This window comes from Mustela lutreola, chromosome 4 (assembly GCF_030435805.1).
Source record: "Mustela lutreola isolate mMusLut2 chromosome 4, mMusLut2.pri, whole genome shotgun sequence".
Lineage (NCBI taxonomy): Eukaryota > Metazoa > Chordata > Mammalia > Carnivora > Mustelidae > Mustela > Mustela lutreola.
Genome location: NC_081293.1, coordinates 112,023,440 through 112,046,755, shown reverse-complemented (window position 1 = coordinate 112,046,755; position 23,316 = coordinate 112,023,440). Strand labels below are relative to the sequence as shown.

Below are 23,316 nucleotides of genomic sequence, written 5' to 3'. Positions count from 1 at the left end.
TGTTAATTCTTGGACAAAGCAAAACCTCACCTCAACATGTATTTATTCCCATATGCTAAGTGTATGGTCACTTGGATTCTTTTTCTTTTGATTTCTTAGTGCCTAGGATGAACTCCTTAACTGGAAACGCACAGTGAAATATATTGAATGGAATAAAGCAAAGGGTATTTCCAGCTCCTCTCCCTTCGAGTGCCATTTCCACTTGAAGGGGTTTAAATTCCATGAGAACAAGAACTGTGAAGAGGAAATCGTCCATAAGCTGGCAGAAAGTGGCTTCAGAGACACACTCCAGTTCCCCAATTGCTCTTATCTTAGTCTCAGTGAGAGAGAAACAGGGAAAGAGACAGAGAGAGCCACAGGGAGAGGGAGAGCAAGAGAGGGAGAGAGGATGATGATGTCTAGGCAGCTACAAAGTGGAGAAGCATCAGGGATTTTTCAATTGGTTGAACAGATCGACCATATAATTGTGTGGCTCAAATCCATAACAATGGTTAGAAGCAGAGAATCACTTAATGAAAAGAATAAAGGACTTGAAGTGAGGAATCTTGGATATGAGCCCTGCCTTAATCACTTTATAGATTTCTGGGTTTCCATGAGTTAATTGCATCACTCTAAAGCAGGGGTTTCTTCTTCTTCTCCCCCTTTTTTTTTTTTTTTTTTGGATCTGAAATGATGACACTAATGCTACCAAACGTTGGGGACACTGTGTAGACCAGGGCTAGTATTTGTGTGACAGAATCTCATAAACTATAAAATGCTAGTCACATAGCCACACTTAGACATCCTTTAAGATTCACACTTCATGACCACCTTAATCTCTCTCATGGAAAATGGACCCACAGAAACTCAAGTCAAGTGACTCCAAATGAATTTTGAACATGAATTCAATGAACCTGCTTGATATGTATCCCAGCCTGTGATAGCAATATGATAATGATTTCCCGTTCTGGGGACCTACTATGTGCCAGGTGCACTATTGAAGTTTAAAAAAAGAATCCTTTTAACCGTCTTCAATGTAAACATTATTTTATTTCACAGATAAGGAAACAATCTAGAGAGATAAGCAAATCTGTCAGAGGGCACAAGCACATTTAATTATAGAAGGATTCAAGACCCGAAAGCTTATGCCCTTTCCTTCTACCACACCATAAATTACTACGCTTTTTTTTTTTTTTTGTCCCTTATTCCTATTTGCCCAGATGTCTCCATGCCTGAGAAATCATATTCTAGTTGGTTTTTCTCTCCTCTGTCAATATCCTACCACCTTCAAAGACCAACTGAAGTAATTAGATCTTGCATGGAGAGTTCCCTCAGGTCCTAGCCTGTTGTGATCTTTCCACCTCCAAATTCCTGTAGCTCTTATTTTTTCTGCTTACTTTCATGCACTCAGTAATGCTTTTGGAGTGCCTCTTATGTGCAAGTCGCTGTACTAGGCTTTGGGGTTCTACCAGCGAACAAAACCGACAGGAATCTTAGCCCGTGGGGAGCTTAGATCCTTGCGGCAGCAGAAAGATTTACAAAATAAACAGAAAATAATTCCACAGGAGGCTAGAAGATGGTCAGTGCCATGGAACAAAATGAAGCAGGAGTAGAGAGGAGGAGAAGCCCGGGGTTGGGGTCGGGGGAGTTGAAAGGCAGAGCTGTTATTCATTAGGGTGTCAGGACAGTCCTTGCTGAGAGAGTGTCGTGTTTTGAGTAAAGACATTGCCTGATCTCCTCAACTAGATGAGGAAGGAGCTTTCTGATACCAGGGAGATTTGTGATAACGTATCTGCCTTCCTTTCAGTGTCCTGCACAAAATTCTGTACCTTGTGACATGTGCAGTAAACGCTTGGTCCTTGTTGATTTATTGATTCTGCACACCAGTGGCCTAATATCTTCATATTTAGGATCATTTTGAAGCATGAACGGTCCGTCCCTACCTTCCTACCCCACCATATACATTTCCTTGGTGGAGTTTCCTGCTTTTGCAGAAGTGAGGCGGGAGCAAGGGACATAATGGGAGAACACTGGCCCCTACTGGGCAGGTGGTGCTAGACACTTTTGATTCTAAATTATTTTCTATAGTACAGTGGGTAGTAACAGCCACCCACTGTTAACTACACAGTTTAACTCATTATTTCCTACTCAATCACCCACGACTACTTAGGTTAGCAATTTGATACGATTTTGATGTTTAAACATCATCTAAATAAATAAAATTGCTCAGGGGAAAAAAGGAGAAGATTAAGAAATGGTAGAACGGTTATTTCCTCAATAAAACCACAAAATTTCCAAAACAGGGGGCTGTAGGGCAGTAACTCTGGGCCCATATGAGCCGGTTAGTTTCAAAAGAGGTGGGGAAAGAAAAAAGATGCTCCAAGGAACTCTGTTCCCTACCAGTTAGTATGGTTTCCGTCAAGAATGGATGTCACGTAAATGTGGGGTGAGCCAGAACACGCTGGAGTTTGTCACTTAGTGACCGCAGGACCTTAGCTTCATTATATAAATGCTCTGAGCTTCTGTTACCTTCCCTAAAAACTAAGGTTAACAATACCTGTCTTGCAGTGTTATGAGATTTTTTTTTTTTTAACTAGTTCATTTAAAGCATCTGGCACACGGCAGTTTTTCAAAACATGGTCGTGTACCAGTCATGATTCTGGGTTGCAAGTAATCTCAGAAATAATCTCTGGTTCATTTTTTGCCAAAAGGAATTTATTGGTAGGCTGAGAGCCACAGACCCAATGTAGTTTTGAGAAGAAGGCAGGAAGTTAGACAGCTCCAGATGAGATTTTCCACTGGAAGGGTCTGAATAGGACCCCGTCATTGTCACCAGCTCCACTGACATTGGAGTCACTGCAGCCACCAGCAGGATGAATCCCAAATTGCCAGTGTCTTTGCTCCATGCCTTTGGACTCATTGGATTGGCTGAGGTTCTGTGCCTGTTCTGGCTGGGGGCACCCAGGAGAGACAGGGGCGGCCATTTTGGCTTCCTAGTGGAGTCTGGTCTCACACAATGGCGATCCCTCAAACATAGAAAGGGGATTCCAATAAACAACAGCCCCCAAATAAGAAACTTCCACTACCAAGAGCTACTGTGACTGTTAAACATGGTTCTCTACAAGCCAACTCTTAGCAGCTCAGTGGAACATCTTTACAGCTAGAAAGATCTTGTAGCCCCCATTTTAAAGTTTGGGAAACAAAGGTCCCAAGAGATGACTTACACTGAATTGCACAGAAAGTGAAGAGCAATTACATCTAGAACTTGGGTTCCCTAATTGTCAGTTCAGTTCCCCTCACAACATTCTTTCCCATCTGTCAAATGAGCATGATGGTAAGGCTTACTGCCAGAAACACTTCTCACTGTATGGGTCTCATTTCAAGCATCAGTCACTTTATTAGGGGTGACTTCTGTGTCCAAGTCCAACTAACTCAACTCCCCTCTTAGATCACCGTAGCACTTCTCACAAATAGACATCTCTGTTTTATATGCTATATCCGCATTAGAATGTAAACTACAAGAGGGCAAGGACTGGGTCTGGTTTTTGTTCTGGGCTGCTTCCCCAGGTTTTAATACAGCACTCAGCCCACAGGGGACCCTCAGTGATTATTGGGTCAGTGAAGAAGTGATTGGATAAAGAAAGCCTGTGGACAATTCAGATGGTTATTAGAGTGCTTCTTATTGCGGTGGTTACGACTCACACTATGAATGTCAGGTGGAAGTCTTTGACTTCTCACCGATTTGGGCTCCCCTTTTCTTTCTGTCTGTGCCCTTCACCTGATGATCACTTGTCACTGACTGCGCTATCCCTCTCTGCCCCCATCCCAGGACTGGCCAGCAGGGAAGGGTTCCAGAATAATCCCTCCACTCACTTGAGGATCTGATTTCTTTTGCAACCGTTCAGAAGATCCACTGATAAACCAGTTCACAGGGCTGGGGTGAGAATTAAGTGGAGAAATGATGGAAAGCCTCTAGCGCAGGGTTTTAGAACATCTGCTCAACAGATGTTGATTCCCTTACTCTCTTTTCCCTAAGGGGAGAATTGTAGCCAGCAACTGATTGCTTATTTTAATAGAGAACGTTTGGAATAGGAACAATAGGAATGCATCTCTTAATGGGAAGCCTTCAGGCCAGGAATTAGGATAGTGGTTGGGTGGTGTAGAAATATTTTAAGGGAAGAGCCAGAAAAGGATCCCTTAAATCCCACTGCGTAGTCATCACCAGTTCTGCCTTTGTCTGAGGCAGTTTGGAGGAGAGTGGCAGTATATAAGGCAAATAAAAGTACGTTAACAAATAGTACGTGGGACTTGCTTCATGCCAAGACCTGTATTCAGTGTACAATCTCTATGACAGCTCTTTCTCACTCTCCTTAGAAGATCTGTTTAAAGTGTTATCCTTTGAGAATGCATCTATCCCTAAAAGTGTCAATCACTGTCCACACGCCAGGAAACTTTCAAATCTATGCCCAAAGTTTCTCAGTCTTAAGACTTGTGTTTCCAGTAACTATTGAAAACCTCAAAAGGATTGTTCTGGCATCTCTGGCATTTCAGTGTCCTGCACAAAATTCTTTACCGTGTGACATGCGCAATAAACGCTTGGCCTTCTTATTGCGAGTACCAGAGACTCTGCCTGAGAGACTTCTCTGGCTGCTGGTGCTCACTTAGCCCCTATCTCGGACAAGCCAGAAGTGCCAGGGAATTGAAATCCCTGGGAGAAGTCCTCAGCTAATGACTGATAGAAGTTGATGGATGTATTTTGAGTAGGACAACTCTGAAGTATGTACTATGCTATCCCCCAGAGGTCTCCGGTGAGTCTGAGCACAATTGTTCACAGTGGTGATCTACTCATTAACATATCTAAATGTTACCGTCCCTTTTTCATCTCCTATGGATGCTTGCTTGGATCATCTCTCAAACAAACTCGCTGCACTCAAATGCTTATCTCTGGGCCTCCCTCTAGGGGTAGTCAACTAAAACAGTGACCCATTAGATAATGGACTAAAGGCAGGAGTTGAGAATGGCTGCACACTTTTTACTATAGATCATTGGCTCTTTGGAGGTATCATTAATCATAAATATAAGTGGGAAAACAAGCATTTTTAAATAAGATATTGGATAATTGAAACTGAGGTGCTGGCAGGATCACCCAGTTGGACGTGTTCAGCAGACAATAGAAAATATGGAATTAGAGATTTGGAGAAAAGTACAGACTGGAGATAAGGATCTAGGAGTTATCCGTGTATGTAGGCAGGTGCTAAAGCCATGAAAATGGTTAAAATGGCTAAAAAGCTACGTTCAAAAGGAAGGACAGGGAGAATGGAATTTGGGTGACTATTAGCAGCGTCTATAACAAAAACTAAATAATCACCATTCCTACCTTCTCCCCTAGGACTGAGCATATAGCTAGGTAATGTGTCATTTCTAACTAGTGTCTAAATCCACAGAGCCCAGCACAGTGCCTGGGCAATAAACGTCAAGAAATGCACAATTAGGTTTTATTCTATATAGCTATCACAAAACAAGAATCAGACCTTACACCTCAATACTCAGTCTTGACAATGTTTTCTTGGTTCCTCACGGAAACCTAAAATCTCATCCACGACCCCACCGAATTTTAATTTGCTCGAACAGAGAAAAGAGAGTGTTTTCTGTTTTGCCAGTTAGTTTAGAGTAGGATGTTGGTGATGCAACAACTGATGCTGCAGCCCCATCCCTTCCACAGCGTTTCCTTTGGGGGGAGAGGTTGTTTATAAAGCAGTCATCTTTCCTCTGCGCGACCTCGGCGGTAGGAACCTCTCAGGGCCTCATCCAATTAACTGTAATGCTCCTTCATGTGGTTGCTGCGGAGGCGATGCCTGGAAAATGCTGAAATTCCTGAGTTTAGCAAAACCTAGAACCTCTCAATCCTCACTTTCTGCGGCGCGCATGAAGCAAACGACAGTCTTGTTGATTCATCTCGTCCTCCAAGTATAAGATCGCATTTCAACTCCCCACATTTCCCTACCACCGGCAAAATGGTACCGCAATGCCGCGCTGCCAGAAAGCACTACGCTTCTTACGACAGCGCACGACTCCGCGCCGGACAGGAACGCCTAGTCCCGTGGGCCCCAAGGGCGCGGACCAATCGCGCTGCTCCCGACCCATGACGTAAGCTGCGCCTGTGCATGCGCAGGGCGGGGAGACCTTGGCGAGGCGGCTGAGGAGCTTAGCGGACGGGGAAGCACTGGCGGAAAGGAAAGTTGAGAGGCAAGATGCAGAGCTGGAGTCGTGTGTACTGCTCCTTGGCCAAGGTGAGGGCCGAGCGAGTGGGGTTGCGCCAAGCCAGAGGCGCAGAAGGGGTCCGGGAGGCGGCCTAATTGGTGGGGTCGAGAGAGGCGGGCGGAGTGGCCGGGACCACCCGCGGCCCCGCCCCAGAGCAGGCTCTGGCCCGGCGGCGGTCAGAGCGGGGACCGGTGCGGTGAAGCCGCCCTGCCCGCTGTGTGACGGCCAGCAGTCCGCCCGCAAGCCTCGCGTCTGGGCCATGCGGGTCATGCACAGGCCGCTTTACCTTGGCAGAGGAAGTAGAAATCGCGCTTGACGCGTCTGCTCTCTTCATACTCGCTACCTTTGACTAATCCTAATCCGAGCCCCTGCGTGGCATTGGGCAGGTAACCTTGGGGCCACTCCTTGAAACACCCAGAGGCAGTCAGCCCTGACAGGTGGCCCTGGGAATTCCTCAAAGGCCTCCTCCTTGTTTGCAGCTTCCAGCTAGTGTTCAGTGCCTTCTCTCCTAGAGGCTTGCATTTTTAGTCGCAGCTGCTTACCGTTAGGACAGCTTTCCCTCTTCGTCCACGTACCGAATACAGCCTGATTGTGTACATGTGAGATCGTGGCTGGGTACTGCATTGGTGGACACCTTAACGGTAGCATAGTAGTCGGTCTCTTTGGTTCCCAGCATGAGTAATCTGGGCTCCTGAGAGTTAGTGTAATCCAACTTCTGGGCAGCAGCAGAACTGGGACTAGAAGTTAGGACTGACGTTGCTCCTTTTTGGTTTGCTGTTTTGATCTCAGGTGCTTCGCGTTGCCTGGGAGGAGAGAACATTGCTACATGAGTGAGGGTTTCATCACTGCCTCCCATAAGAGCTATTGGCATTGTTTCTTTGTGTTTCACTGTTCATAGAAAAGAGTGGACATTCATAGAGATTGTTGTGGAGATTATGATACACTTTGTGGAATTGTAGTAGCTCTTGAATGTCAGTAATAGTGCATTTTTCCAAGTGATCTTGTCTAATTTTCTATTTCCAATTAACTGTTCAGGAGCATTTTTATAGATGGGGTCAGGTAGTTGGAGTTAGGAAACAATTACAAGTAGAGGATTATAATGTAAAGATTATTGAGTATTAAGTTAGAACTTTAAGAGCCCTTTTTAAAAAAAGATATTTATTTGAAAGAGAGAGAGAGAGTGAGCGAGCCTACACAAGTCGGGGGTGGGGGAAGAGGCAGAGGGAGAAGTAGGCTCCCGGGTGAGCAGGGAGCCCCGTATGGGGCTCTGTCCCAGGACCCTGAGCCGAAGGCAGACACTTAACCACCACCCAGGTGCCCCTAGAACTTTTAAGAGTCTTAATTGTGACATTAAAATCCCTGGCACCAAAAATTAGCCAGGCTTTCTGAAAATTTAGTAACACTAATACCACTGAATTACACTTTTTTGTTGGGCTTTAGCCTGTATTGCTCTGAGATGGTTTATTGAATATTCATAATGAAAAGATAGTATGGGGTACTGGGGTTCCAAAGTTCAAGTAATTGTTGTGATGAAAGAGGAGAAATTGGGACGCCTGGGTGGCTCATTTGGTTAAGCGGCTGCCTTCAACTCAGGTCATGATACCTGGGTCCTGGGCTTGAGTTCCCCATTGGTCTCCTTGCTTGGCGGGGAGCCTGCTTTTCCCTCTGCCTGCTGCTCTCCCTGTTTGTGCTCCTTTTCTCTCTCTCTCTGACAAAGAAATAAGTAAAATCTTAAAAAAAGAGAGAAATTGATACGTAACCTCTGTGTAGCAATGGAAGATACATAAATAATAAGTGCTTGACATATTTGCTCCCAAGTCCTTATATTTTCATTGACCTTCAGGAGTTCTGTTTTGAATTCATATTCTACATAATACAGCTTTTTTTTTTCTTTTTTTCCAGAGAGGCCATTTTAGTCGGATATCTCATGGCTTACAGGGAGTTTCTGTAGTGCCTCTGAGAACTTATGCAGATCAACCAAGTAAGTATTTAGTAAAACGGTTTTTCCTCAGATTAATTCATAGTTCCATTGTGTTTAAATGTAAAAGTAAGTGAATGTTAGAACAACTAATAAGTAATCTGTCATAGAATTCACTTGTTCATGTGTTTATTCACTTAAATGTTTATTGAGCACCTAGTGTGTCTTGGTAGTGAACTAGGCAAAGCCCTGCTTTTTTGGAAAAAACAAACAATACTCAGGTAACAGGTAAATATTTTGGTTAGAGATTGAAAATAAAAGCAGGTAACTGGGAGTAAAAATGACTGTTTTAGATAGGATGTCAGGGCTTTTCTAAGGAGATGACATCTGAGTGAAGAGAGGGAGTGAGGTTATTTTAGGAGAGGGAAACAGCAGTGAGAAGAATCTGAGGTGAGAATTAGATTGTGAGGTTTAAGTCATTGCAGGAAGGCTGGTGTGGCTGGAGCGGAGACCCATAGGATGTGACAGCAGAGAGGTAAGCAGGGTGAAGGAGTTTGGATTTTACTCCCAGTGTAAAGGAAAAACCACTGAAGGATTTTGAGCAGGGGAGTTATTTCTAATGTTTACATTTAAAAAAAAGTTGAAATTCTGACAACTGTGTAAGAGTAAGTGTGTCGGTGGTTTGACACTGTTAGAATGGTGAGATGACTTTTTGACATCCCAATTGAAAATTCTGATGGGCTTTGTCAAAAACGTTATTTTAAAGACTGGAAGGATACACCCTGAAAGGAAACTATGGGATATGGGGAATATGGGTATTTTCTTTTTCTTTTTTTCTTTCTTTCTTTTTTTTTTAGTATTTTTGAAGTTTCTATAAAGGACATATATTTTGTTTTTTAAAACAGAAAGTTAATGGGCTTGTAGTAAGGCATTTTGGCCTCCCAGTACCACTGCATATTAGTTATTTGAAGTTATCTGTTTTGACATTTACCTGAATCACCCATATAAATAAAGTTGCATTAAAACTTTTTTGTAGAACCCATTAGTTGGGGGGAAGTATAACCATTAGTGTCCCTGCATTCTTGGAAATAATTTTATCCTGTACCTTAACTGCTGCCAGACTAGCATGATCTGAGATATTTTATTTCTGGAAAAAAGAGTAGTGGGAGGATTCCTGTCACCAGTGATCAACAGTGAATGATTTACCTAGCTTTAGAAAGGGAAAGAAATCCTTTAAAAAGTACTAATTTGTTGGTGGGGGAAACGGTTGGACCCATTATACCTTTTTAAAAAAAATGGTGTTTTTTAAAAATATTTTTAAAAAATAATTTAAAGTAAAAAAATAATTTTTAAACAATATCCTATTTGTTTACAAAGGAATTTTTAAAAAATATTTTATTTATTTATTTGAGAGTGAGTGATCGAGTGGGAGGAAGGGGGAGTGAGAATCTGAAGCAGACTCTGCACTGAGTGTAGGGCCCAACATGGGGTGGATCCCATGACTGTGAGATCGTGACCTGAGTTGAAACCAAGAGTCTCCAGGCCTAAGTGACGGAGCCATCCAGCCTCCCCACCGTTATTCTGTTTGTTCCTTTTTTTTCCTTACAGTTTTATTGGGGTATACTTGGCATATATCAGTTGTCTTTGTTAAATGGGAATAGTACTTTTTCTTAACTCAAGCAACAGGAGAAATGTTAGATTTTTGTTTCCAGAGCAGGTAATTAAAGACATTGTGGCTAATTCTTCACTTTTGGAGTTAATCAACAGCGATTTATTCAGTGCCTTCTATTTGGTAGTCTTTGAGCAGGATCTTAGATTTTCATGGAATGAGGGTAACCGAGTACTTGTGAATCAAAATTGTGTAGTGATTCCTTGACATTGAATAAATTTTAAATCCCTTAGTACTCACGTTAATACAGTGTGAAGTCTTTGGTTGTGTGAAGTAACACGCATTGTGTGTTCATGTTTGTATTTATCTGAGGCATTTATTTATTATTTTAAAGATTTTATTTATTTTGGAGAATCTAGAGCAAGCGAGCCAGCACGCAGGCACATGTGTGCAAGCAGGGGGCAGGAGAAGGACAAGCAGACTCTGAGCTCCGGTGTGGAGCCGAATTCAGGGCTTGAGCTCATGACCCTGAGATAATGACCTGAGCCGAAACCAAGAGTCAGACACTTAACTGAAACCAAGAGTCAAAACTGGCGTTTATTTAACAGCTGTCTTTCCCCCAAGGATTTACACTTTGTTAGGGCGGGGACTGTGATTGTTTAGCACCTGGAGTGGTACAGTAGGTACTCAGTACATATTTATTGAATAAATATGAGAAATGGAACCATGTCTGGTTTAGTTGTTGCTTTATCAGAATCACCCATTGTGGCGTCTGGTATGAAGTAAATCCCCAGCAACAGCTACACTAATAGTAACTGATTCCCTGAGCACTTACTCTGCCTCAGGCAGTCTTTAATCCTTGTTGCCATCTGACGAGATAATGTGCTGCTATTTTCCCCATTTTATATGTGGAGGTGCTGAGTCAAGAGAGGTCCCAGCTAGGAAGTGACATAACTGGGAAGATTCCTCGACTCTAGAACCTCCATCTTAATCTCTGTTCTGTTTGGTCTGCTTCCAGGGAGTACTGGTTGATCAGACCAGCTTGAGAAGTTCCAAGTTTATTATATATAATACAGTCCTGTTAAAACTTCTGGAAGGGGGCACCTGAGTGGCTTAGTTGGTTAAGCATCTGCCTTCGTCTGATGTCATGATCCCAGGGTCCAGGATTGAGTCCAGAACCAGGCTTCTTGCTCAGCGGGGAGCCTGCTTCCCCTGCACCCCGCACACACTGTGTTCTTTCTTGTGCACTCTTGCTCATGCTCTCTCTCTCGAATAAATAAATATAGTCTTAAAAAAAATCTGGAAGATGTTTGAATATCTGTATGAATGAAGTTCCTCAAAATTTGAAGAGTAATGTGTATTATTGATAGGACCTTCCATTTCATGACCGGAATGAACTCCTAGTCCTTAAGACACTCATATTTGCTACATTCATTCATTCATTAGTTCAACAAATAGAGAATATATAATATGCACTATGTGCTAGTTATTGGGCTGGTTGCTGGCATATAGCAGTGAATGAGTCAGACAGGATGCAGCTTTTATTGAGTTTATAGTCCATTTGGGGAAGACAAACATCCAGTAAGCAATTGTGATAATGACTCCACAGGCTAAGCATAGGGAGCTATGAAATCTGTATGTGGATTGTGAATGGTCACGGAGTTCTCTCCTAAGGAAATGATGTTGATATCTGAAACAGGTTGATGTGGGAGTGGGTCTGGGAAGAGGTGTTCAGGTAGAAGGAACAGCATGTGGGAGTATTTCAATGTGAGAAGGAGCTTAGTGTCTTTGAGGAGCTTGGAAAGGGCCAGTGTGCCTAATGTTTGTTGAAGATGGGTTGATGATCTCTGCAGATAATGAAAGACCCTAACTCTCTTTTAAGGGCAGTTGGAAGCCATTGGAATGGTTTAAGTAGAGGCATGATAGTGGTTTGTTTTTAAAGTCATTCTGGTTGCAGATTAGCGTTTTTATTGTAATGGTTTTTCTTCCTCTCTCATTAGACTATAAGAATCAGGGCTGTGTTTTTTATAGATATCCCTGGACCTTAGAGTAGTGTCTAATGTGAAATGCATGCTGTCAGCATTTATTTCTAGGTAGATGGAACAGAATGTACATAGGTAGACCAGTGTAATTCTGTAGGTGTAAGCTAACAGTAATTCATTGTTGCTGAAGCTTAAACTGAGTGGTATTGGTGCATGAGCAGAGTGTGGTGGGCGATGAGGCTAAGGAAGAGGTTTGGATGCTGCATTTAGGAGCTTGGATTTTATCCAAGAGAGGGGGAAACCTTCCTTAGCACCTGGCACAGTTGCTAGTGTTCAATAAATGTTTGTTGACTGAGAAAGGGAAACCAATGAAGGAGGAGAGAGTAGTATCTGAGTCAGATTTTAGTGAAAGATAACAATGGGGTAGCAGTGTATAGGGTGAGAGTGAGATTGGAGGCTGTGAGATTGGGAGGTGGATCTGGGAAGGGAAGAAACATGTATTGAGTGTCTTCATGTGCACCTGCCCTCCTCCCAGGGTCTTGACAGACATTATGTCTGACCTCACAACGGTGGGAGGTAGGTATTACTGTCACTTATTCCTATGTTACATCAAAGTCAGAGAGATTAAATTATTTCCCAAGGATTTAGGAAGAGGTAGAAGCCCATATTTGAACTCCAGTTTTTCTTTTTTTTTAAAAAAACTTTATATCCTTTTTGTCTTTAAGTATATTTCTCCTTCTTAATGTGTTAGGGGAGGTTGTAGAGTTATCATCAGAAAGCAGAGTATTAGAATTCAGAATTTTAGAAGCTGAGTGGATTTGGGTGATGACATTACTAGTTGGGCAGCCTAATGCGGGTTATTTAGTTACTCTTAGCCTTATTTTCTCCCTGTGAAATAGAGGTATAATAATTGTGTCATGGAGACATAAGGAGGCTTAAATAAGACAACAGGAAACATTTAGCTCACTGCCTGGTACAGGGTATTATCCATATGGTAGTTACTGTCTCAGAATGACTTGTCAGTATACATCTTGCAACTGGTTGATGACTGTGATTGATTTGTAACTTGACACATTGACTTCAGTGGTAGCCTTGATAACATGGTGTGCTTATTTTCCTCACAATGATACTGTAAAGTAACATTAGTAGAATACTTTATCCTGCTTTTTCTCCTTCAGTTCATTTCATGGCATTAACTGCTATGTCTGTTGAAGTTAGTCACCCCTGACTGTACCCCATTATTTTTTAAAGTATGGACCTGATAGCTTTCTCCAGTTAGTTCACTGTCTCCTAAAATACGAATTGCTATCCACCTATCTTCTGCCATATTTCTAACTTAGTCATCTTTCTCTCATGATACCAATTTGTATATCCTGTTCAGTTTTTCTTTTCCATTCTGAAAGGCTAATGCTAATTTTGTAAAACTTTTCATCAGATACTCCTTGATCTGTTTCACTGAACAATTGGTCTGTATCCTGATTTTTAAAACTGTATGTGAAAACCAAACCAACAAATGCTTTTTGACAAGGGTATGGTGCGTCAGAATATTGTGTTGTAAACTTTACTTGCATGCAGCTTTTGGTACAAGTGAGAGCCAACTGGTTGGTTTTTCTAACATTTTATTGTGAAAAATTGCAAACATTTTAGACAAGTTGTAAGAATTTTTCAGTGAACACTCAGATTCTTCCACTAACATTTTACTGTACTTAAATTATCACAGATCTGTTCTTTCATTTACCTATCAGTCCACCTTTTTTGATACATTTCCAAGTATATTGAAGATATCCCCTAAATATTGGCTTGCTTTTGAATGTTTGTCACAGAATCACACCCTCCTATATTCTCCACTGACCCATCTGTAGATAAAGACTTTACATTTCCCCTTCTTTTGTGTGTGTGTGTGTGTGTGTGCTCCATAGCACATTAGTGGTATTCTGATGGAATGGTGCATACAGTATCTTCAGTGAGAGGTGACTAGTTCTGAATTTCTTGTATTTTGTAAACTTAAGAAAAAAAAAATCTAAGATTACATTGGGAAATGGAACTCAACATTTTTGGGCTTTTCTGTATTTAAATTTAAGTGTAAATTTAAATTTACATATTTTAATCAGAAAAGATGTTAAAAATTCAACAAAAAAATCCTGTTTTTCTAGCTTGTGTTTCATTACTGTGCATTAAAAAGTAGAACCCAAATTAAGGGATGCTGTTTAGGCCATCATTTTGTTCAAAATTTGAAAATAGATATACGTTTTCTTATGTACTTAATTCTGAACATGAATCAGGGAACCAAGCAGTATAGCCAAAGACCACAAATGAATCAGTGAAAATGGAAGCAATAGTTTTTTCATGTATTGGACGGACTGTCTATTTTTTTTCATGTACTGAGTAATCCTAATTATCATCCGATATAACCAAGAAGAATCAGTCCTTTTATTTATTCAGTTGGAAGGATTCTTAGATTTTGTCAGTTCGATAACTTCTTAGTTATCTTCCATCGCTGAGGTTCTGTGATTCTTTTCAGGCCAGCAAAGGTTTTTTGATGATACTAGTACTCCCATGCTTGGGGGAGTGGTGTTTTGTTGGAGAGGGGGTGACCAGAAGTTAAAATTTGGCATCTTCATAGTTCAGAATATAGCTACCATATAGCAAATACTTATTATGTATGTTCCACATACTATGCTAAGTTATGTATATATGCTGTTTTATTCTGTATTAACGATCCTATGAAGGAGGTTTTTTTGTGGTCTTTGTTTTGTGTACATAGGGCTGCCGAAGGTAAAGCAGGTTAAACTATTCTCAGATCGGATAGCTAGTAATTATAAACTTGATTAGTGCTCTCAGGGTTTTCGCTTATGTTAGTTTAAATTTGAGAATAGAATCCTGTTGAATAACGGAATGATCACTGCAAGACAAAAAACTTAATTTTCTCTCTGACCCACTTGCTAGGTGACCTTGGGCAAGTTAAATGACCTCTCTGAACCTAGCGTTTTTTATCTGTGAAATGTCAGTTATAAGGCTTTTCTCCTCCTAGGAAGTTCTGAGAATCAAAAAGGGTAATAGATGTGAAAACGTGTTATATACTGCTAAGTGCTTGGTGTTGTAAGGATAGTTTGGGAGGGTGGGGAGAAGGAAGGCTCTCTCCCAAGTCTTATAAGTGATTGTAGCTTTATTTGAAGTTGGTTCGAGAACAGTGGGAATAATTAGACTTTTCCAAGTGTTATAATTACTACATTCCTAAGGTTGCTGATACCAAGTTGTTTTTTTTTTTTTTAATTTTGTATTTTTATGGGGCGCCTAGGGGCTCAGTGTGTTAAGCCTCTGCCTTTGGCTCGGGTCATGATCTCAGGGTCCTGGGATCGAGCCCCACATCAGGCTCTCTGCTCAGTAGGGAGCCTGCTTCCCTCTCTCTGTCTCTCTGCCTATGTGGGATCTCTCTCTCTGTCAAATAAATAAATAAAATCTTTAAAAACATTTTTTTGTATTTTTATATGGCAAATGTCCAGAATAGTTCATTTAATGAACTATTAAACTATACAAAATTTATTAGCGTTCAAATGAAGTTCAAAACATGTTTGCCATCCAGTACAGGGAAGCTGGTTTTTCTCTTTCTCAGAAGTACCTGAAGTGGGTGTACTCAGTCTTAAAGTTAGCACTACTAAGGCATTATGCAAATAATTGTCTTATTTAATCCTAACATTAAATAAATCAGTTAAGGCAATGTTATTGTTCCTTTATGACAGGAAAATTAAGTCCCTTGGTCACACAACTAATAAATGGCAGAGCTGAGATTCGAAGCCAAGTTATGTCAGATTCCAAGGCCCTTTTCCTTGGTCAAGTGTCTGCCTTCAGCTCAGGTCATGATTTTAGGGTCCTGGGATCTAGTCCCACATTGGGCTCTTTGCTCAGTGGGGAAGCCTGCTTCTCCCTCTCCTGCTCCCCCGGCTTGTGCTCTCTCTATCACAAATAAAATCTTTAAACACACACACACACACACACAAAACAAAGCCCTTTCCCTCACACAGATAATGTCTTTCAGTGTCACTAAAAACCTGTCTTATTCTTTTTAAGTAGAACAGTGTGGAATTTAGGAAGGTCAGTGGATTCGGTGGATTTAGAACTCAGATGTGGGGTGCCGGGGTGGCTTAGTCTGTTGAGGGCCCGACTTTTGGTTTCGGCTCAGGTCATGGTTGTGGGATCAGTCCCTGTGTCAGCTGTGCTCTCAGCAGAGGGTCTGCTGGAGATTGTCTCTCCTTCTCCCCCTCCCTCCACTCGCATGCATGTGTGCACACTCTTTCAAATAAATAAATTCTTTTTTTTTTTTTTTAAAGATTTTATTTATTTATTTGACAGACAAGAGATCACAAGTAGGCAGAGAGGCAGGCAGAGAGAGAGAGAGAGAAAGCAGGCTCCCTGCTGAGCAGAGAGCCCGACGTAAGGCTCGATCCCAGACCCTGGGACCACCATCCGAGCTGAAGGCAGAGGCCTTAAGCCACTGAGCCATCCAGGCGCCCCTCAAATAAATAAATTCTAAAAAAAAGAACTGAGTTGTATTCCATATGTCATAATGAACAAATAGAAAATGAAGTTTAAAAATCTGTGCCATTTTCAGTTACGTCACAGAACGTCAGGTGCCTAGGAGTGAAATAGTACTGTGAAGAAAATGTTGGTTATTTTGTACTTTCTTGGAGGTTTAAAATAGCAGGTGTTTTTTTTTTTTTTTTTTTTTTTTTTAATGCACTGTTTTTGGTCAGTATTAAGCAATTAACTGTTTATATCAATTTGCTTTTATTATAGTTGATGCTGATGTGACAGTGATAGGTTCTGGTCCTGGAGGATATGTCGCTGCTATCAAAGCTGCCCAGTTGGGCTTCAAGGTAAGGTTTAGACTAAACAAGGTGTTGATACATTTTTATTGGAAAAGAGTCGATCATATTTACAGAATACTTTGCACATAAAGAGTAATGGTAAATTTTTGTTTATTCTATAAATTGAATATAGGCCTGAGATGAATGAGGAATGTTCCTCAGTTGCAGTGCTCTCATGAGATTGTGAGGTCCATTTTTCCCGCCTCCCCCCGATACTTTGTACATTTGGCTTCTAATTCTGCTTTGGAAGCTACGGTAATAGGACTAAGGGCATGTGTTTGATAATGTTAGGCAAAAATGTCTCTGAGTATAATGCAGGTGAGCCTGCATTTAGCATTATTTCTGAAATGATATATTTTAAAGGAGTCTATTTTATCCTCACAAACAGCGTCAGTAACTTGTTCTGTAGAAGAATTAAGACAGATGCGTGGGAATTTTATGAACTGAGCCACTGCAGGTTGTAAGTAGTCAAATAATGTTTTCTTTGGTTGTAGACAGTCTGCGTTGAGAAAAATGAGACGCTTGGGGGAACATGCTTGAATGTTGGTTGTATTCCTTCTAAGGTGAGCATGTGTTTCGTACAGTGCAGAGGTGTTTTTCATTAGCCACTGATTAGAAGGATGTATTAGGACTAGAACATTAGGATAATAGTTATTAGAAATTAAGCAACCCTGGTTGATCATAAAAAACATGTTTTCCTTGGTAAAGCTTAAACAGTGCTGTCACCAGTCTGCCATACATTCCTGAAATTGCTTCTCTGTCTTCAAATACCCAGCCTTTCCATTCAAACAGGCTGTGGTGCTCCATTTTTTCTCTTCAGCTTTCCTTTACCAGTGAAACAGATAGTAGGTAGTAAATTCTTCCCTTAGGGGTTTTATATATGTAGACATGACTGCCTTTTTCACCTGCTGCCCTGAAGAGTGTACTTATTCCTTTGATTTTAAAGGAAGTGGAGATGTTTTGTTTTTCATTCCTGCTTGTTTAACGTTTTTTTACGTCTTTATTATTGGGCTTATGTTAATAATGTAAGAACAGAAACTGAGTTGTCATAGTCCTTGTATTATTCCATGAAGAGAATGTCATTTCTTAAGTGCTTTTTGATTGTATATAGTCTTATTATCAACATTTGATCATTTTATCTATTTAGGCTTTATTAAATAACTCTCATTATTATCATATGGCCCATGGAAAAGATTTTGCATCTAGGGGAATTGAAAGTAAGTATACCTTTCATATTCAGCAATTTACCAGCCATATTTGACTTGACTCTTTTGGCTACAGCTTTATGTATATCTAATGAATGTGTAACATATGTTTTGTTGAGGAAAGAGTAAAAGAAGACCTTTAAAAATTTAGAGAGATTTACTTAAGAGGGCTTAAGTCCAGATTTTTACTATGACATCTTCTGTTCCTTTGAAAACTTTGGTGTGAAGTCGGCTGTGTGTGTGTGTGTGTGTGTGTGTGTGTGTTTGTGAAGTCAGTTTTAATTTCCCTGAAGCCTGGAGATCTCGGGGTGGGGAGTTGGCGGGCAGAGAAGGAAGGCAGGTAGGTTGGTCTACCCAAGTTGTTGGTAGTGGGAAGAACAAAGGAGGGGTGGGGGTGTAGCACAGTGTAAAAGGAGGACATTCCATTTTAATTTTGTATGGCTTGTCTCTTGCCATTCTTTTTGGGCTGTTTTTATTTCATCCTTTCTTACCAATTGTTGACAGATATATCCAGAAAGGTTGGGGTTTTAGGGAGCGCTTAAACATGTCAGGAGATGGGGATAGGTAATTATTTTTCCTTCATTTGTTTGTAGCAGTAGGTTTCTGAAAGAAATGGGCTGTAGTTGGCTATCCATTGGGTATGAAGGGGATACGTACACACTAAAGCAAATAGATCGAAGTAGATGAAAGGTAGAGTCAAAGCCTACTTTTTGGAAAGAAGGAAGAAAGAGGAGACAGGGTTAGTCAAGAGGACCCGCAAGGTAGGCAGAGCTTCTTGTTGTAGCCCTTTGGCTCAGGTCAGTCCAGGCTCTCAGAGTCTCTTTCCTCATCTCTGCGATTTGTGTTGGTTGCATGTGCTGATTGCTGAGCTATCCCTCTTCTGAAGTTGTTTTGAGTAGAGCAGCTTTATCTTCTTACACACTTGCTTCAGAATTCTAAGTTAAGTGAGTGATTAAATCCAGTTTATTAAACTCTTTTATATTAAGTTTTTATATTTAAAGTTTTCAGTTGAGTGTTTTTTAGTTTTTGTTTCATGATATTATTGTTTCTTTTTACGTATAATTTCAGGTGATACTTTACTTTGCTGTTTCTATTGAAATCTCATCTAGACCTGTCATCATAAGTTGTTAGAATATTTTGCCACAGTGGGATATAATGTTTATTTTGGACTGAATTTTTCCCAAAGGTGTACTTTCTGCAGTGTTTGAGAGGTTCTATTTATTGAGAGATGTTGCTCTTAGTCTTTTTGTAAGCTACGACTATTATGTTAGTTACTATACTTAGAAGTTTTAATACTGCCTTTTATCCAGTCCTGTAAACATTAGGCTGAAGTTTTCTGTGATTAGTGAAAAATACCGTATTGCTTCAAGAATGTAGCTAAGGACTAAAGATTTGTTTAACAAACTACAGTGTCTGAAGTTCGCTTGAATTTGGAGAAGATGATGGAGCAGAAGAGTACAGCAGTAAAAGCTTTAACTGGTGGAATTGCCCACTTATTCAAACAGAATAAGGTCAGTGGTTTAACATGCAGATGTCTGCTTTATTTTACATATACATTAAGCATTAATCTGATAGAGCAGTTCTGTTAGAACTTGGCTGTTGATTTTTTTTGTCTTTTGGAGGGTTTTTTGCTGGGGGTATTTATTTAATTTAAAATTGTATACTAACCTGAAATAGATTTCTCTGGTATATAGAACAAATTTTTGCTGCTCCATGTGTAGCCTTACTAAGTGAGGAAGCATTTTGTATTGAATGTGTTACTTAATAGAGTACTTTTTTCCTATTAGTCACGTTTTTTAAATCATGAAAATCATTTTAAACTTTGTAAATCTATAAACATTTTATAAAGGTTGTCCACGTAAATGGATATGGAAAGATAACTGGCAAAAATCAGGTCACCGCTACGAAAGCCGATGGCAGCACTCAAGTTATTGATACAAAGAACATTCTTATTGCTACAGGTTCGGAGGTTACACCTTTTCCTGGAATCACGGTATGTGGTACAACCTCCCTTCAGAAAGACATTTATAAACTATTCATGCTATTTATGAACTTGGAGAAATTTCTAACTGAAGTAGTATACATTGACAGTCGTTCAGCTTTGGGAAGTTGATTGTCTTTATTCTGCAGTGATTTTTACCAGAAAACACTTCAATTAGATGGATTTGAGTTCATTACAAAGTTTAAAACTGACCGTTTTGTTTTGAAATACCAAATGATGAAATTTTAAGTGAGCAGTTTAATGGGATTTGATAAAATTGAGTGTATGGATAGAAGTCATAGATACCTCAAAACAAATAAATGTCTTAGCATTTTTGGTGGGGTCAGTTTATAACTCAATAGGTTTTTCCAGATAATCTTGATTGTATATATTTTATTATAGATTGACGAAGATACAATAGTGTCATCTACAGGTGCTTTATCTTTAAAAAAAGTTCCAGAGAAGATGGTTGTCATTGGTGCAGGAGTAATAGGTGTAGAACTGGTAAGTAATGTTTTTTCTTCTCTTACTGCCTTCATGGAGTTGGAAGGGACTTCTTGGTCCTCTGTACAGTGTTGCAAGCAGAGCAACATGGAGTTTTGCTTGAACACTTGAGTCATAAAGAGTTTTCAAGATGACTTATTTATGTAATTTTTGGACATTAGGACATTCTCTTTTATTTTGAAATCTGCTTCCATGTATCTGCTACCCTTTGTGTTCTTTTTTTTTTTTTTAAAGATTTATTTATTTATTTATTAGACAGAGATCACAAGTAGGCAGAGAGGCAGGCAGAGAGAGAGGAGGAAGCAGGCTCCCTGCTGAGCAGAGAGCCCGATGCGGGACTCGATCCCAGGACCCTGAAATCATGACCCGAGCCGAAGGCAGCGGCTTAACCCACTGAGCCACCCAGGCGCCCCTACCCTTTGTGTTCTTAGAACTGCATTGATTTAGTCCTTCAGAAGATAGTTCTCATTCTGAGCAAATTGCGTTTCAGATATGACTTACGTGGCTCTTCCCTCCCTCTTCATCCTCATCTCAGCCGCTCTTACATTCATTCGGACTGCTTGCAACTCTCAGACTGCCTTGCCATTTCATGCTTTCTGCCTGCCTTGTTCTCCCTTCCTACTGACTTTCCTGTATTACCAGGTGATCTCTCCTTTTTTTTTTTCCAAAAAATATTTTATTTATTTATTAGCACACGTGTGTGTGAGAGAGAGCATTCGGGGCATGGAGAGGGTCAAGCAGACTCTGCACTGAGTGTGGGGCGTGATGCAGGGCTTGCTCTCAGGACCCCGAGATCATGACCTGAGCTGAAATGAAGAGTTGGATGCTCAACCGACTGAGCCACCCCAGTGCCCCCTTCTCTCACTTTTAAGGTGTTCTTAGCCATGGCTGTTGTACCTTGATGTCACAAAGAACTGCTCTACTTCTGAAATCACAGATTCAGACATTTTATTCTCTTAACCCATAACCTCCTCTCCTTTCGTACTCAGTCATTCTCAACATAGAGGCAGTTTAACTTTATTGGGTGCTCTAGTCCTTGGGTCCATCTCTGTTTTTGCTCTCTTCAGTTTCTGTTTTGACTACTTTCCCAATCTGCTCGGGTTCCGTAGTCTGTCACTGTAGCTGCTCTTCTTGAGTCCCTTACCTCTTTGTTCCATCATCATACCTGCTTGGCAAAACTGTGGTCCTGATTAAATTCAGCTATCTACCCTTTCCTTTTTTAAAATTACAGCATTGCGATTCTACAGCTGTATATATTATGCTGTGCTCACCACAAATGTGGCTGCCATCTGTCACTATATAACTCTGTTACAGTACCACTGACTGTATTATTTCTTATGCTGGACCATTTATCCCTATGACTTACTCATTTTGTAACTGGAAGCCTCTATCTCATACTCTCTTTAGCCCATTTTGCCTCCCTTCTGGCAACCACCAGTTTATTCTGTATATTTACACCTCTATTTCTGCTTTTTTTGTTCAGTTATTTGTTTTGTTTTTTTGGATTCCACATAAAAGTGAAATCATGTGGTATTTGTCTATGTCTGTCTGAGTTATTTCACTTAGCATAATACCCTCTATGTCCATCCTTGTTGTTACAGGTTGGAAAAATTCATTCTTTTTTATGACTGAACAGTATTCCATTATATATATATATATGTACATCTTTATCCATTTATCTATCATGGCACTTGGGTTTGCTTCCATATTTAGGCTATTGTAAATATGCTGCATTAAACATAGAGGTGCATTTATCTTTTCAAATTAGTGTTTTCATTTTCTTTAGGTAAATACTCAGTAACAGATTACTGGTTCATATGGTATTTCTATTTTTGATTTTTTGAGGAACCTCCATGCTGTCTTCCACAGTGGCTGCACCAATTTACATTCCCATCAACAGTGCATGAGGGTTCCTTTTTCTCCACATCTTTGCTAACACTTACTAATTCTCACTTTTCAGTACCCCTTCTGACAGATGTAAGGTGACAACTCACTGTGGTTTTGATTTAACATTTTCCTGATGGCTGGTAATTTGAGCATCTTTTCATGTGTCTGTTGGCCATCTATATGTCTTTGGAAAAGTGTCTATTCAGGTCCTCTGCCCAGTTCTTAATTGGATTATTTGTATTTTTGATGTCGAGTTGTGTAAGTTCTTTTATTTTGGATATTAACTCCTTATAGGATATATCATTTGTAAATTTTTTCTTCAGTTCAATAAGTTGTCTTTTTGTTTTGTTCATGGTTTTCTTTGCTGTGCAAAAGCTTTTCATCTCGGTGTAGTCCCAATTGTTTTTGTTTTTGTTTTCCTTGTCTGAGGAGGTGGATCTAGAAAAATGTTGCTAAGACTTATGTCAGAGAGATTACTAGCTACGTTTTCTACTAGGAATTTTATGGTTTTGGGTCTTAAATTAGTTCTTGAGTCCATTTTGAATTAATTTTTTTGTGCGGCATAAGAAAGTGGTCCCGTTTCATTCTTTGGCGTGTGACTGTCCAGTTTTCCCAACACCATTTATTGAAGAGCCTGTCTTTTCCCCGCTGCATATTCTTGCTTTCTTTATCAGATTAATTGACCATATAAATGTAGGTTTATTTCTGGGCTTTCTAGTTTGTCACATTGATTTGTGTGTCTCTTTTGTGCCATTAATAAACTTTTTTGGTTATTACAATTTTGTAGTATATCTTGAGATCTGTAGTATATCTTGAAGATTGTGTTACCTCAGGATTTATTTCATTTCTCAAGGTAGTTTTGGCCATTATGGGTCTTTTATGGTTCCATACAAATTTTAGGATTACTTGTTTTAATTCTGTGAAAATTACTTTTGGTGTTTAATAGGGATTGCATTCAGTCTGTGGATTGCTTTCAGGAGTTTTGGACATTTTAAAAATGCTGATTCTTTAGTCCATGAGCATGGTATATCTTTCATCAGTGTTTTAAAATTTTGAAAATATAGTTCTTTTACCGCCTTGGTTAAGTTTGTTCCTAGGTATTTTATTCTTTTTGGTGCGATTGTA

General features: G+C 40.2%; 1 protein-coding gene across 1 annotated transcript in view; it reads left to right on the top strand.

Moving 5' to 3' along the window:
* Positions 1-6,120: 6,120 nt before the first annotated feature.
* The window catches only part of DLD (dihydrolipoamide dehydrogenase), a 29,741-nt gene continuing 12,545 nt past the window's right edge, over positions 6,121-23,316 (top strand). Inside the window, exons 1-8 of the mRNA XM_059170793.1 lie at positions 6,121-6,269; positions 8,143-8,221; positions 16,544-16,623; positions 17,109-17,177; positions 17,762-17,831; positions 19,230-19,330; positions 19,669-19,812; positions 20,203-20,304. Of these exons, the coding sequence (XP_059026776.1) occupies positions 6,231-6,269; positions 8,143-8,221; positions 16,544-16,623; positions 17,109-17,177; positions 17,762-17,831; positions 19,230-19,330; positions 19,669-19,812; positions 20,203-20,304 (684 nt within the window). The 5' untranslated portion in view covers positions 6,121-6,230. The remainder of the gene's footprint in view (positions 6,270-8,142; positions 8,222-16,543; positions 16,624-17,108; positions 17,178-17,761; positions 17,832-19,229; positions 19,331-19,668; positions 19,813-20,202; positions 20,305-23,316) is intronic.